The sequence below is a fragment of the Hemicordylus capensis genome, chromosome 3 (genome assembly GCF_027244095.1).
Source record: "Hemicordylus capensis ecotype Gifberg chromosome 3, rHemCap1.1.pri, whole genome shotgun sequence".
In the NCBI taxonomy this organism is placed as follows: Eukaryota; Metazoa; Chordata; class Lepidosauria; order Squamata; family Cordylidae; genus Hemicordylus; species Hemicordylus capensis.
In genome coordinates this window covers 315,102,182-315,116,259 of record NC_069659.1, presented here as the reverse complement: position 1 = coordinate 315,116,259, position 14,078 = coordinate 315,102,182, and the positions used below count along the sequence as shown (strand labels likewise).

The following is a 14,078-nucleotide window of genomic DNA, read 5'->3' as shown; positions in this document are numbered from 1 at the left end:
ATTCTGTACACTGCCTAGAGATGCACATATTGGGCGGTATGTAACAATGATAAATAAAGTGACCTAAGATGCATCCTAAGATGCTGCAGCTCCTGCCCAGTCATTTCCATTACAGCCTAAAATCTGTGGCCTCTGTCCCACAGTAGCTTCTCTTTCAACATTGGCTTCTCTCTCTCTCTTTTTCACACACACACACACACACACACACACACACAGCCCTCTCTAGCAGGAGAGGGACAAAGAGAGACAGAGAGATATCATCTACAGTCCATCCTTTTAGGTGGATCCTGCATACCTTTTGCCAGACTCATCACAGTGTTGCTCATTTAGTGTAGTGGAGCCATTAGCAGCCATTCAAGAACATCCCCTCTGGGCCTCTTCACCCATCAGTCAGTGATTAACTAACATAAAGATGGCCAGCTGATATAAATGGCTGAAAACTCACAGTATATTATAATAAAAACTTTTTAGCAGTATTCATAATTTACAAAAAAAAATAAAAAAAAATGGCCCTGGTGTTATAAATAAGACAAAATTTGGCTTAACAGATCTGTTCCCCTCTTTTAGGACAAAGCCTTTGACTAAAATTCAAGATAAATCTGAATATGACACATTTTCTTTATTAATCACATTAATTGTGTTTCATTCTAGTGACAGTCCTGGCTATTTTCCATGAGCTTCATGTTGATACAGATCTCTACACCCTCCTTTTTGGTGAGAGTGTCCTAAATGATGCTGTGGCTATCGTTCTCACATAGTAAGTACAAATGCCTGCAGAAAGAAAGTGTAATTTTCAACCTCTCTGAATTACAGGGATGGAAAAGGAGCCCTTTTGTCAGGATGGGTGTAAAAGAAAAATAAATGGTTCTATCAGTATGTAATTTGGGACAGAAAATCTACCTGGTCCTGGGGAGGGTTAGAAACTGGCTAAATTGTGTAAAATTCTGCTGAAATGTGACTGAGCAGTTTTCAAACTTGGCTTAAAATTAGAGTTCTTCCTTTGTGACTGTATTTCTCTCTCACAAAACATAGGTCGCATTCGCATGTAATGTGGACTCGCAGGTCCAATGGACCTGTGGTTCTGTGCCACCGCCCCCCAGCCTCCCATCCAAATTCGGATGTACTGGAGAGCAGTCTCTCTGCAGTCAGTGAGACAGCAGAGAGGAGTAGGATCTGGCTGTGTGAGCTTCCTTCTTGATTGAAGGACAGCCTGCACAGCCAATCATACTGGAGTTGAGGGAGGAGCTTCTTCCCTCAACTCTGGTTCCAGGGGAAGAAGGCTGTGGTTCTTTATTCAGATGTACCTCAGGCTGCCTGGAACCTCGAGTCGCAGTGTTGAAACTCACTACAACCCAAGGGTACAGAATGAAGTTCCAAATTTGAACCCTTGGTTTCATCACCATGCCTAACCCTATTTGCCCACATGTGCACATAACATCTGCAGAACTGCTGGTCCATTTCAATTGTGGTTCTGCAATATGTGTGAATGTGGCAACCCTCTCATTTACTCTTCTTTCCCATTTAGATTGCATCATAGATTTTACCAAATTGCTGGGCTGGCCAAAATCTGTTGCATATTTTCAATTATGATGTTTCAAAGTCCCTATCTTAAATGCTTTTTCATGATTTGGTACAACACTGAAATAGTCTCCCTGGGCATATGAAGGGAAGGGACTGCCCCAGCACACACAATTAAGGAAGGGGATGCATGGAGAGTGCACCAGTTAGAATGTCCTCCATGGATGTCCTGACACCCGCCCACCATATTGGCTGTACATCCAAATAGCTCCTATACATGTATTCCAAGCAAAACAAGTACATGGAGTATATGTATAGGGGCCACACAGATGAACAGCCTCCCACACATTAAAGGGACACACTGGAACATCCATGAAGGAAGTCCTGATGGATGCACTCTCAGCACATCTCCTTCCTCATCATAAGTGCCAGAGGCTGTGTCATCTGAAGCAGCCCAAAAATGGGTGGACCAGAACTCTTGGCAAATCCAAGAAACTATGATTAGATCCTCCATGGTGGAGCCTTTTCCTAAGAGGAACATGGCTGTCATATTTGTGCTCAGCTCAAGCACTTAAGAGAAATCAAAGTGCAGGAGGAAAGCTGTGCTTTTGTTTGTTTGTGAGAGAAGAGGAAATAAAAGCTGCTACTCTTTGCTACTCTTTCTGTTCCTCCATGACTGATTGATTGATTGATTGATTGATGAAGTACCGTCAAGCTGGTGTCGGCTCTTAGCAACCACATAGACAGATTCTCTCCAGGATGATTTCAAATATTTCAACTGAGTGAGGGGGTGGGGAAATGGGAGAGAGTGAGAGAAGGAAAAGGGAGGGAAGGATTGCCCCAGCATTCTGCCTCACAGGAAGAATCTGTCCCCAAGTACAGCATTTGTCTCTGCAAACACTGTAACCAAAGAAGGCTTCTGAGAGCATTGGTGCAGGGACAGGATTTGCAAGTGCATTCTTTTAGGCCGCTGTTACACAAGTTCATCATCCCCTGTTTTGAGAACACTTGAACAGGGCTCAAGCCATATTTGTTTTTATTCCCTATCTGTACAATGCATTTTTCCTGTATCCCTAATTATTGGAAAACACAATCCATATTGTAGTGTATGGTTTCTTCATTCACTTCCTACAGTGAACTCTACATGTTTCTCTTCCAGTGAATTCACTTCATACATTTTATAACTTTTGTAGACATCAATAGTGGAGGTTAAACATTGCAAAACAGCACAGTTCCTGCATCTCCTTTATCTGAGGGCACAGAATCTGAGTTTTTGAAAGGGCTTGAGAGTATGTTTGCTGTACTTCCAGTCCTTATAATGCACATCTATACACTGACGTACTGAACCATCTCTTGCTTCTGGCAGTTTATTCCAGGTATTAACATGTGCTGTTGATTTTGCATGTTTGACCTTTCAGGAAAGGAAAAAATGCAATCCACCTATGTAGTCGTCTTCTTATTTCCAGTTTGGCACAAAATTAGAAAGAAATATTGTCCTGTGTATGTATATGATCTTAACAGTGGGGGGCAAGGGATGTGCAACCCTCTTTTCGTGATGGGACTAATAAAAATGTGAGAACAGGAACAGCTTTATTGTCTTAGCACTGCAGAAGGTGTCTAGATTAGAACAAACCCACACACTGCTTGCTCAACACTCCCACCCGAGTTCAAATCCCCATTCAGCCATGATACTAGTTGGGTGACTCTGGGCCAGACACGTCTCTCTCAGCCTAACCTACTTCACAGGGTTGTTGTGAAAGAGAAACTCAAGTATGTAGTACACTGCTCTGGGTTCCTTGGAGGAAAAGCGGGATATAAATGTAATAATAATAATAATAATAATAATAATAATAATAATAATAATAATAATGCCTATGGCCCCGCCCTTTGGTAGGATCACATTTCACTGCACCCCACTGCTCAGTGTTGTCTCCTCTGTTTAAAAAAGGATCATACTACTCTTCCATCTTTCTCCCTTTACTACTGCTCACAAAGAAAAGAGTAGTGTCTGTTGTTTCCTCCCACACATGCTGTGCAACCAAATCCCATCAACAGGGCACCAAAGAGTCATGGAGAGCAGCTTTAAACATCACCCAGGTGTGAAGGAGCACAAGTGCCTTGCATTTCTGACCCCTTGCATTATTATAATGCCCCAAATGGACTTTTTGCATGGTTCCAGGGGAGTTACAAAAGACCTGGCTTGGAGAACAAGATAATTCATGGGAAGTGGAAATGCATAGCCATCATCCCTACAGCCTTCACACTGGCGCAATATGTGAAATAGGTCCAAAGGACATTTCTCTGTGCTATTTATTTTGAGTAGTAAGAATCACCCCAGCTTCCACATGCATGAAAAATCATCTTGCGTATGTGAAAAGAATATTTTGCAAAACTGGTGGCTTTGCTAATTGCCAAGTTCCACTTCCTCTTCTCTCTCTAAAAACATAAAAGAGAAGATGACAATCCAGGCAGATCCTGCTTTTGTTTTCAACATCTAGAGAAAATCAAAGAGCATCAGGATAATTTGATCCACTGAGACAAGATAATGGTATGGACCTAGAGCAGGGACCAGAGTTGCACACATGCGGATATAACAGTAGGGAAACCTCCGGCCCCTGCAACTCTGGTTCGTGTTATGTGCTAATGCAGCAGCTGAAATGTTGGAACAGTCAAGTCCCTGTAAGAAAAAATGGAAATTGAGTGGAAGGTTGTTATCTTCACTTAAACTCCACCCAGTGGTGGCTACTGACACTTATGGGGGGGGGGTGCACAGAGGGGAGGAAAGGGAGCCTGGGGTAACCATAGGTGAGGCTAATAGTGTGCAGGTCCAACTCTAAGTTAAAAAGAAGTGGAATCACCAGCCCATGATTTTCTCCAATCTGTAAGGTTGTTTTCTTGTCTCAGCTAAAATCTCCATCACTCAAACCAGCACTTGGCAGTTGCCTTTTTTGTGCTAATTTAGTGCTAAAACTGCCCCTTGGTTGGCTGTGAGTAAAGGAATCATGCCTTTAGACTGGTTCATTGTTGGTGTCAGTGAGGGAAGTAGCAATGCACCCTTCTCTCTCTAAAGTCCCCATGTCTCCTGTTCCCCTCAGTAGATCCATCCCTTCTTCTATCCGCATTGCCTCCATTTCTCCCCCTCCTTGCAATCACGGCTCTCTCCTCCTCACCCCATGCAGGACTAGGCTAAACAGATCAGTTGAAGTGGTGGTGGGGTTTGGAGTCTTGAGCACCTATTTGCAGATAGTACCTGCAAACACACAAGTTTCACACTGCTTGAAAATACCACAATGGTAGGGAAATCATACATACCTGTATATATAATTTTTATTTTTATTTATTTATAAAGCAAGCCTTATTTTTCCCTTTCTCACATAAACATTTCTCACATAAACATAAATATCTTACAATGCTCACACATCAAGTCTCCCATCTGTATGCAACCAGGGCAGACCCTGCTTAGCTAAGGGGATAAGTCATGCTTGCTACCACAAGACCAGCTCTCCTTTGGGAGTAAGCCCCAATGAGTTCATTGATGAGCCCCTGGTGGCGCAGTGGTAAAACTGCCGCCCTGTAACCAGAAGGTTACAAGTTCGATCCTGACCAGGGGCTCAAGGTTGACTCAGCCTTCCATCCTTCCGAGGTCGGTAAAATGAGTACCCAGAAAGTTGGGGGCAATATGCTAAAATCATTGTAAACCACTTAGAGAGCTCCGGCTATAAAGCAGTATATAAATGTAAGTGCTATTGCTATTGCTATTGCTATTCATTAAGGATTTACCTGGAATGAACTGCATAGAATTTTGGCTGCAGTTCTAGGCAACATTTACTTGAAGGGATCCTTGATCAGATTTGAAAATTTAGCCATATAAATAACAAAGCGTCCGAAAGACTTATGCTGAGGACCTCCTTTCAATACTACCACCACTCACCAAGAAAATACACAGTGTTTTGACTGACCTGGTTTCTAAGCTGTGTCTGTTCAGTTGCCCTTGAAGAGAAAGCAATAACCTTAGAATTCTTAAAAAGCGAAAACAAGTATTTCTGCATTAAAGACACACATTTCAGACAGGATAAGTCTGAAGTTGTCTAATTATTAATTTCATTTAAAATGCCTTATTTCATTTGGAACCCCCTCCCTCTTTTTCAACTTCAAGAGAGAAAAAAGAGTAAGAGAAAGATAAGGGAGCTAGCAGGAGGCTTTGCTTAAAGTCACAGAAGGCAGCCGGGAAGGGGAGGTTGTTTGCATATTAGTAAAATAGCTACCCAGAGGCAGTGCCAGTCCAGCATATCCCACCCTTCCCCCACCCCCATTCTCTAGATCTCTGAATGTTGCCAAGATTTGCTAGTGACATTTTTTTTAAAGGAAAGGAAAAGCGCTCCCAGCAAATGCTGGAGAAATCCAATGCCTCCTGAAGGCTTGGCTGGGGTGTAGAGTGAGGAGAAAAGAGCTGGCTTCCTGCTGAAGAAGGGCAGCAAGAGCCCCTACCTGTTCTGAATTCCATTTGATTGCAGAATGAATGCTCCGATTTTGCACAAACATCTCCTAAGACTCTGCTTAGCCTGCCTAGAAGGATCCTGGGAAATCAGATGACTGGGCTGACCTTATTTGCAGGCTATTGGTCAGAATAGGTGTCTGTACGCTATTCTGAATTCTTATTGGTTAGTGGCAGGGCTAGCCACTGCCTACCCTTAGTGGGGGGTGGGGGGGGAGAAAATAAAGGTACATCCTGAAGGGTCCTGAAGCAGTAAATATGCAATTTGGGTGGTGACTAAGTATGGTAATTAGTTCATTTGGGGGCAAGGGACCCCAATGAACACCATAAGAGGGAGGAAAAGGTTTTATGAAGGAATTTGGGGAGGGGGAAACCAAGAGCCAGCACCATCTAGTAGCAAGCAGTGGAAATGCAAGAGCAAGATTCAAGCAAGAGAGGCAGACAGCAAGAGAAAGAGATGGTATGCTTGGTGAGAGAATGGGGCAAGAATGTGGGGCTGGCAAGAAGGAGGTCAATGCCTCCTCTGCTTCAAATGAGGACCCTCTGACTTTACCTAAATGAAGTGTCCACTAAAAAGAAAGATGTAGCAATGACTGATGCCACTTTTGAACTGGGTATTCAGATTAAAAAGTGATTACGAGAATAGAAAGGGAAAGTTGTTAAGAAAAGAGGTTGAACATACATGTGAAACATCTTAAGAAAGAGAAAGAAGCCAGAAATATGACTGCATTTTCAAGGGACTAGACCAGGCCTGCTCAACTTCGGCCCTCTTGCAGATGTTGGCCTACAACTCCCATAATCCCTGGCTATTGGCCCCTGTGGCTGGGGCTTATGGGAGTTGTAGTCCAAAAACAGCTGGGGGGCCTAAGTTGAGCAGGCCTGGACTAGACAGTAGAGTGGAATCAAGAATTACCGCTGACCACTGTGGAACAGAACAGCTCTCCTATTCTCGTCTTCCAGAGCAACAAGCAGGAGACATTGGCTGTCTTTGGATGTAACGCAAAACTGTGGGTCCAGTGGTCCCACGGTTCTGCTCCCCCCTCTCTCCACTCTCCCGGACAAAATGGAAAGTGCCTTCTTTACTGAAGGACGGCCCCAGCAGCCAATAGCAGCCAGAGTGAGGGAGGAGCTTCCTCCCTCAATTCCAGTTGCAAAGCTACCAGACTGCAGCGCCATCATTCACACTTAATGCTGACACCATGGAATCAGAAGACCAGGCAGCAGACTTCACTACTAACCGAAGGTATAAATCTCTGTCTGGGAAAGGAAACCACAGTCCCGTCTCTCTCTTTTTTTTAACCTAAACTGCATTTGCCCACATTCAGACATACACTTTCCAAAAACAGAGATCCTTTCACCTCTGGTTTTGTTTTACATGCGAAAGTAGCCACTATTATCAAGTTCTCTAATTACAGGGTCAAACAACAACATTGCCCACAGAATGCTATCAATGGGAAATCTGTTTTGTCTTCCAACTCCTTTTGCCAGAGATGCTGCGCACATGGTGAATTCTCAAGCTGATCATTACGGTGAACCAGCAGCAGGCAAGCTGCCAGAGCTAGGTCATAGACAGCACCAGAGAATAGTTCAAAAGCTCAAAGTCACAACCAGGAGGGCCAAGTAGGGAACAGACCAGAAACTGGCTTCAGGAATCAAGTCAGGTCAAAATCAATGAAAATCAAGGAGCAGGAGACAAGTTATAGGCCATTGCTGAGCAAACCTGGAATCCAGAGCTGAGCAAACAGGAAACACAGCAAACAACATACCAAGAAGCTCTTAATACTTAGACAAGACCTTGTAACATACTGGAAACTTGCATGCTGTTCCTGTTCCAAAAGCAATCAATACAGCCCGGCTGATGGAGGCCTCCCTAGGACTTGAGAAGAGAGCTCTGTGTTCTATATGCAGTTCCTATTTCATGGCAGAATCTATGATTCTCAGCAGAGATTCAATATAGATGAGGATTTTCCTTCTGTTTAAATGTTCAGTAGAACTCTGCTCTAAACACAATATCACAGATAGAAAAAGGTTCCTAAAAATTCATTAACAACTTGAACTAGAGATATCTTTCACCAGAAGACTCCAAAGAGAATACCAGAGAGCTTGACCAAAAAGCATGCAATAAAATCTCCAAGAGGAGAAAAAACTGGGAAATGAAGTCTGTTGACTCTTCACATACAATCATCTTAAGGAAGAACTTCAGCCTTGCATGTTAGAATTGTATTTTTTAAAAAATCCTGCAAGCATTTCTTTTTGAATGAAAACTGCTTAGATAAGGCTGTACATGTGTCACTATATCCATTCAGCTTCTACAATGTCACTGTTTTGTGCATGGCGTTTATATGTGTATAAACAACATATGTGTTTATGTGTTACTCTGTACAAGAGTAACCATAAATCCATAGAGGCTGGGATAGATCTAGAGAGTGGAAGATAAAACACTGCACTGCTCTATACATATTAACTGTTAGTGACACGTTTGTTTGTTTGTTTGTTTGTTTGTTTGTTTGTTTGTTGGATAGCACAGGGTTTCTGAACATGGATCCCCAGATGATGGACTACAAATCTCATCATTCCCAGCCACAATGGACAAAGACCATTAATTTATTTTTAAAAAAACAACTGTTAGCACTCACCGCTGGGTCCAGGTCGGCAGTGGCCGGGGGGGGGGGTCCTCTGCCTTCTCCCCCTCCCCCCACCAGCCTTCTCACATTCTAAAAGGGGCTGGTTCATCCCATTTTCGGGTCATTCTGGCCCTTCCTCTGGTGGTGCTGGTGGCCATTTTGGAGGCTGCTGCAAATTCCCAATGGGCCTCTGCGTGGCATGACCCAGCCATTCAGGGCATGCATGGTGGCTTCCAAAATGGCCACCAATACCGGAGGAAGGGCTGTAACAGCCCGAAAATGGACTGAACCAGCCCTTTTTAGAATGGGAGGAGGCCAGCAGGAAGAGGGGGAGATGGTAGAGACTGCCCCACCATGGCCGCCACTGCCGACCCAGACCCGGCAATAGTGTTAAAGGTTTTTTAAAATATATATATTTAACTTAGAACCCCCAAACTGGCTCGAATTAGAGCCATTCATTCAAAGTTTATTACGGTATATGACCCCCACAATAAGGGAGGGGGAAAAAACAATTAAAATATAAATAATTTTATAAATAATTTTAAAATTAGAGCCAAGCCGGAGGTATGTTCGGGGGGCACAAAACTGAACATGCCTGGTCCAGGAGCCGGGCAAACTGGTTTTGTGCACACCCCTAGCTGGGGATGATAGTAGTTGTAGTTCAGCAACATTTGGGGGCACAAGTTGGGAAACCTTGGTATAGCCCATATTTATGTAATACATGAATTATATTCTTTTTTATCTATCTATCCATCATATTTATATACCGCCTGACATGTACATCCCTATAAAAATAGTATAAAATGATTAAAACAATTATGATATAAAACCAATTAAAATTAAATAAAAGCCAGAGAAAAGAGGTATTTTAAGAAAGAGCCAGAGATGGAGAAATTCTGATTTTAAAAAAGAGTGCATTCCAGAGCCCCAGGGCAGCCACAGAGAAGGCCTGGTCCTGAGTAGCCACCAAACGAGCTGGTGGTAGCCATAAGCAGACCTCCCCAGATGATCTTACTAGGCAGGAGAGTTCATGACAAAGGCGGTGCTCTCTTAAATACCCTGGACCCAAGCCATTAAGATAATAAACAGCAATTTGTATTTCACTCGAAAACATATTGGCAGCCAGTGCAGCTCTTTTAAAACTGGTGTTATATGATCTCTTTGGGTTATCCCGGACACCAGTCTGCCACAGCATTCTGCACTAACTGCAGTTTCCGGACTATGTACAAAGGCAGCCCCACGTAGCATGCATTACTGTACTCAAGCCTGGAGTCAAGATTTATGTTTATCTTCTGCATTTCTGATTGCTTAAAAAAGAAAGCTCTTCTGTCAGTTGGAGATATTCACATAGACCTGTCTGATGTAAACAGAAACAGCAGACCAAAGTCACTGCAGTAGTATCTGGTGAAAAACCATGTCTTTCTAACCTCTGTTGTTTTGCCTGTCCAAAAAAAACAACAAAAAACCAACCACCCCAAAATGGCAAAATCAACCACTATCCTGCATACTACCTTAAGATAAATAGGAGGAATGATGCTGCAAATACCAGTCTCTTCTTCAAAGTATTTTTGGACTGTTTTTCTTTGTCTCCAGACAACTTTGATCGCAGATTCCATGGAAAACTATGACCCCTTGTCAGAGCTACAGAAGGTGTTTTTTTCTTTCTTCTATTTTCAACAGCAAAAATATAGCTCCAGCAGAATGAAGATAATGTCTGTCTTCCCTTACTATATCACAAGAAGACCAGAAAGATCTGATAGCACTATGTACATATATGTAATGGCTTGGTCTCAGCACATGGGCGCACCTCAATGTGTCCTAAAAATTCTAAAAGCCTCTACTTTTCATTTAATGTGCTTTCTAAAAGCACCATCATTCATATGATCCTTTAGTACCATACAAAATGATTCTTTCTTTCCATAGTGGTAGTTTGAAAGTGACAGGAGGAAACAAGATTTTAAATGGAGATTGCTTGTGTGCCTCCCGAAACAATAGTCTCCTGCCTATCTTTTCCTTATAATGTTTAGCTGTCAGAAATGTGTGATGGGACTTCATTGCATTCAGGGTCGCCCTGCCCCTGCAACCAGCTGCCAATGGCATGAGGCATGAAGACTTGCAACATGATGAGGCTGTTCTCACAAGAAGCCCAGGGCAGTGAGCCTGGGCTAAGCTGCTCATGTGCAGCACCGGGATCGAGCCTGATCCCAGCGCTGACCACCCGCCTAACCCAGCTTTTAACCTCGGCAGGCAATCATCTGGGTGATCACCACTGGGTTAAAAGGCTGGCCCACCGCCATTTCTGGTAGCAAGCTGGGAGTAAAGGAGCAGCCAAGCACAGCGGCTGCTATAATGTAAGCAGCCACCATGCTTGTGGTGCAGCACACCTTGGGATGTGGGAGGAGGGAGGTCCTTCTGCTCCTGACTAGTGTCTTTGCCACACCACCACTCGTGTGGGCGCGTGGCACGGTGAGAGCACAGATAGTCACTGCTCATCTGCCAGAAAAGGCAGATGAGCTCGAGCCTTCCTCGCCCCTCCACAGCCCTTCTGCCCTCCCAGCCTAGGTCATGTGAAAGACCTCAATGTCGTGTCATGCTTTTTTAGTCCTAGAAGTTATGAGGAGCGATAGCAATGAAAAATGTTTCTGAAACTTCATATTTGAGCCTAGGTCATTCTTGGTTATACTAAATGTAAGCACAGCTAAAGCCACCTAATGGTGCAGCGGGGAAATGGCTTGACTTCCAAACCAGAGGTTGCTGGTTCGAATCCCTGCTGGTATGTTTCCTAGACTATGGGAGACACCTATATCGGGCAGCAGCAATATAGGAAGATGCTGAAAGGCATCATCTCATACTGCGTGGGAGGAAGCAATGGTAAACCCCTCCTGTATTCTACCAAAGACAACCATAGGGCTCTGTGGGCGCCAGGAGTCGACACCGACTTGATGGCACACTTTACCTTTAAGCACAGCTAACAAAAAACAGCATGCAATTTCATCTGGTATGTCTTTTTAAAAAAACTTATTTTTTCTTTGAACAGTCTCTGCCCCATATCACAAAATGCTTTAGCAACTCAAATGCATTTTAAAAATTGTTTGCCATGCTAGGCAGCATAGGAGGAGTCTCTCTTTGTTTCTTCCTGAGCAATGCAAGCCTAAAACGGCTTTTGATATGCTGATCTTAACCAAACACAATATAACTTGTGCTCTTTGCAAACCCAAAGGGGACTTTACTGCATAGATATTTCTGCAAAGTGACAGTTCTATAAGATAACAGGAATTGGGGGAGTAAAATTCTTAACACAGAAGGAACTATAGTTTTACATTATTTAAATAACTTTTATATTATTTAAAATTGTGCATGACATCTGGTAGCATTTAAGAGGATTTGTTTTCTTTTCTTATCAAAGAATAAGTAAAGGGAAGAGATCAGGGGAGATAAGCACATAATAACAGCCCTGCTGGATCAGGCCCAAGGCCCATCTAGTCCAGCATCCTGTTTCACACTGTGGCCCACCAGATACCGCTGGAAGCCACAGGCAGGAGATCAGGGGCCTGGAGTACCTTCCTTTTGATGCAAGGCTATAGCATCTGGGGCTTATTAGTTTGGAAAAGAGACAATTACAGAGAGACTTGATAGAGAGGTGTATAAAATTATGCATGGAGTAGAGTGAATGGACAGAAAGAAATTTTTCTCCCTCTTTCACAACTTGGGGTCATCCCATGAAACTGAAGACCAGGAAATTTAGAACCAACAAAAGGCCCGACAAAAGGGAGCACTTTTTCACACAGTGCACAATTAATCTGTAGAATTTTCAGCCATGGGATGTGGTGATGGCCACTAGCTTGGATGGCTTTAAAAGGGGCTTAGACAAATTCATGGAGGACAGGTCTATCAGTGGCTACTAGTCTGATGGCTGTGGGCCACCTCCAGCCTCAGAGAAAAGATGCCTCTGAATACCGATTGCAAGGGAGAAACAGCAGAAGAGAGGGCATGCCCTCACCTGTTGCCTGTGGGTTTCCCAGAGGCATCTGATGGGCCACTGTGTGAAACAAGATGCTGGACTAGATAGGCCTTGGGCCTGATCCAGCAGGACTGTGTGAGTCCTGTGTTAGTCCACAGGACTCACAGGGGAGCTTTGGAGGGTGATAGATAAAATCGATACGTAACAACGGTTCTTATATTTGTCCCAACAAGGTGAGGAGGAGGCATGGAGACAGTCAGGCATGAGGTCTGGGTCACCCAGCCAAACCCTGTGCAAAATACTCGAAGCACCAATGTTCTGGAGAACTGATTTTTAGAAGATGGTGCTTGTTCTTTTTATCATGTGGGGGCCTAGCACAATTGAAAATATGTAAAAACAGCAGCACACAGCAGACCCATTAGGATTTTGCTAACCATTCACTGGAAGGACCAATGCATCACATACCAATTGGTTAAAAAAGAAAGAAAGAAGCACAACTTATCTGGGGACTGTCAGGACTCTGGATTTGGGGAGGAGCCAGGCAAATTCCTGCCATTCCTGTTCTGTGGCTGCCAAGCTTCAGGACCCAGACCCCAGCAGCAAGGGTCAACCAGTGAGGAGCCATGGGAATCTAAACCATTATTCCCTCTAACAGGGATTCCCAGATGTTGTTCACTACAACTTCCAGCATCCCCAGCAGCCTTGGGTTGGGGATTCTGGGAGTTGTAGTCCCAGCGTGTAGCGCCAGAGTGGTGTAGTGGTTAGAGTGCTGGACTAGGACCGGGGAGACCCAAGTTCAAATCCCCATTCAGCCATGATACTAGCTAGGTGACTCTGGGCCAGTCACTTCTCTCTCAGCCCAATCTACTTCACAGGGTTGTTGTGAGGAGAAACTCAAGTATGTAGTGCACTGCTCTGGGCTCCTTGGAAGAAGAGTGGGATATAAATGTAAAAATAGCTAGATAGCTAGCTAGCTAGCTAGCTAGCTAGCTAGCTAGATAGCTAGATAGATAGATAGATAGATAACAACTGGGAATCCCTGTAAGAGAGAACACTGACCTGAGACCAGAATCCCAGTGTCAGTCCTTCCTAAGCCTGGAATCAGACCTTAACATATAGGGAGCCTCTCACCCTTCAGTGCCTGCTCACCTATGCAGGATAGCATCTGATGAGAAGTGGCTGAGACACCACAGAGTGTTTGGCTCCAGGCCTGGGCAGGAGAGTAGCTAGGGGAGATGGGGCCTGTGCTCACCCTTCTCCCTGGTGCCCCTCGGAGTGAGGGAGAGAATGAAGAAAATAGGGGAGGGGTGGAGCTGGGGCCCCTCTGGAGCTGGGGGCCCGGGTTCTTTGAACCCCTCCGCTCAATTACAGCTATACCCCTGGGCCTGGGGCTGTCCTCTAAAGATCCGAGATGGATCAACTAAAGATCAGATGGATCAACTTGTCCTCTCAGAGTTATCTGAGGCTCTGTAGAAGTACC

The 14,078-nt window shown here is 44.1% G+C and overlaps 1 protein-coding gene across 2 annotated transcripts in view; it reads left to right on the top strand.

Annotated features, from left to right (window-relative positions):
- The window catches only part of SLC9A9 (solute carrier family 9 member A9), a 455,942-nt gene that overhangs the window by 130,053 nt on the left and 311,811 nt on the right, over positions 1 to 14,078 (top strand). For both annotated transcript variants that reach the window (XM_053308421.1, XM_053308419.1), the window contains one exon: positions 652 to 757. In XM_053308421.1, the coding sequence (XP_053164396.1) occupies positions 652 to 757 (106 nt within the window). The remainder of the gene's footprint in view (positions 1 to 651; positions 758 to 14,078) is intronic.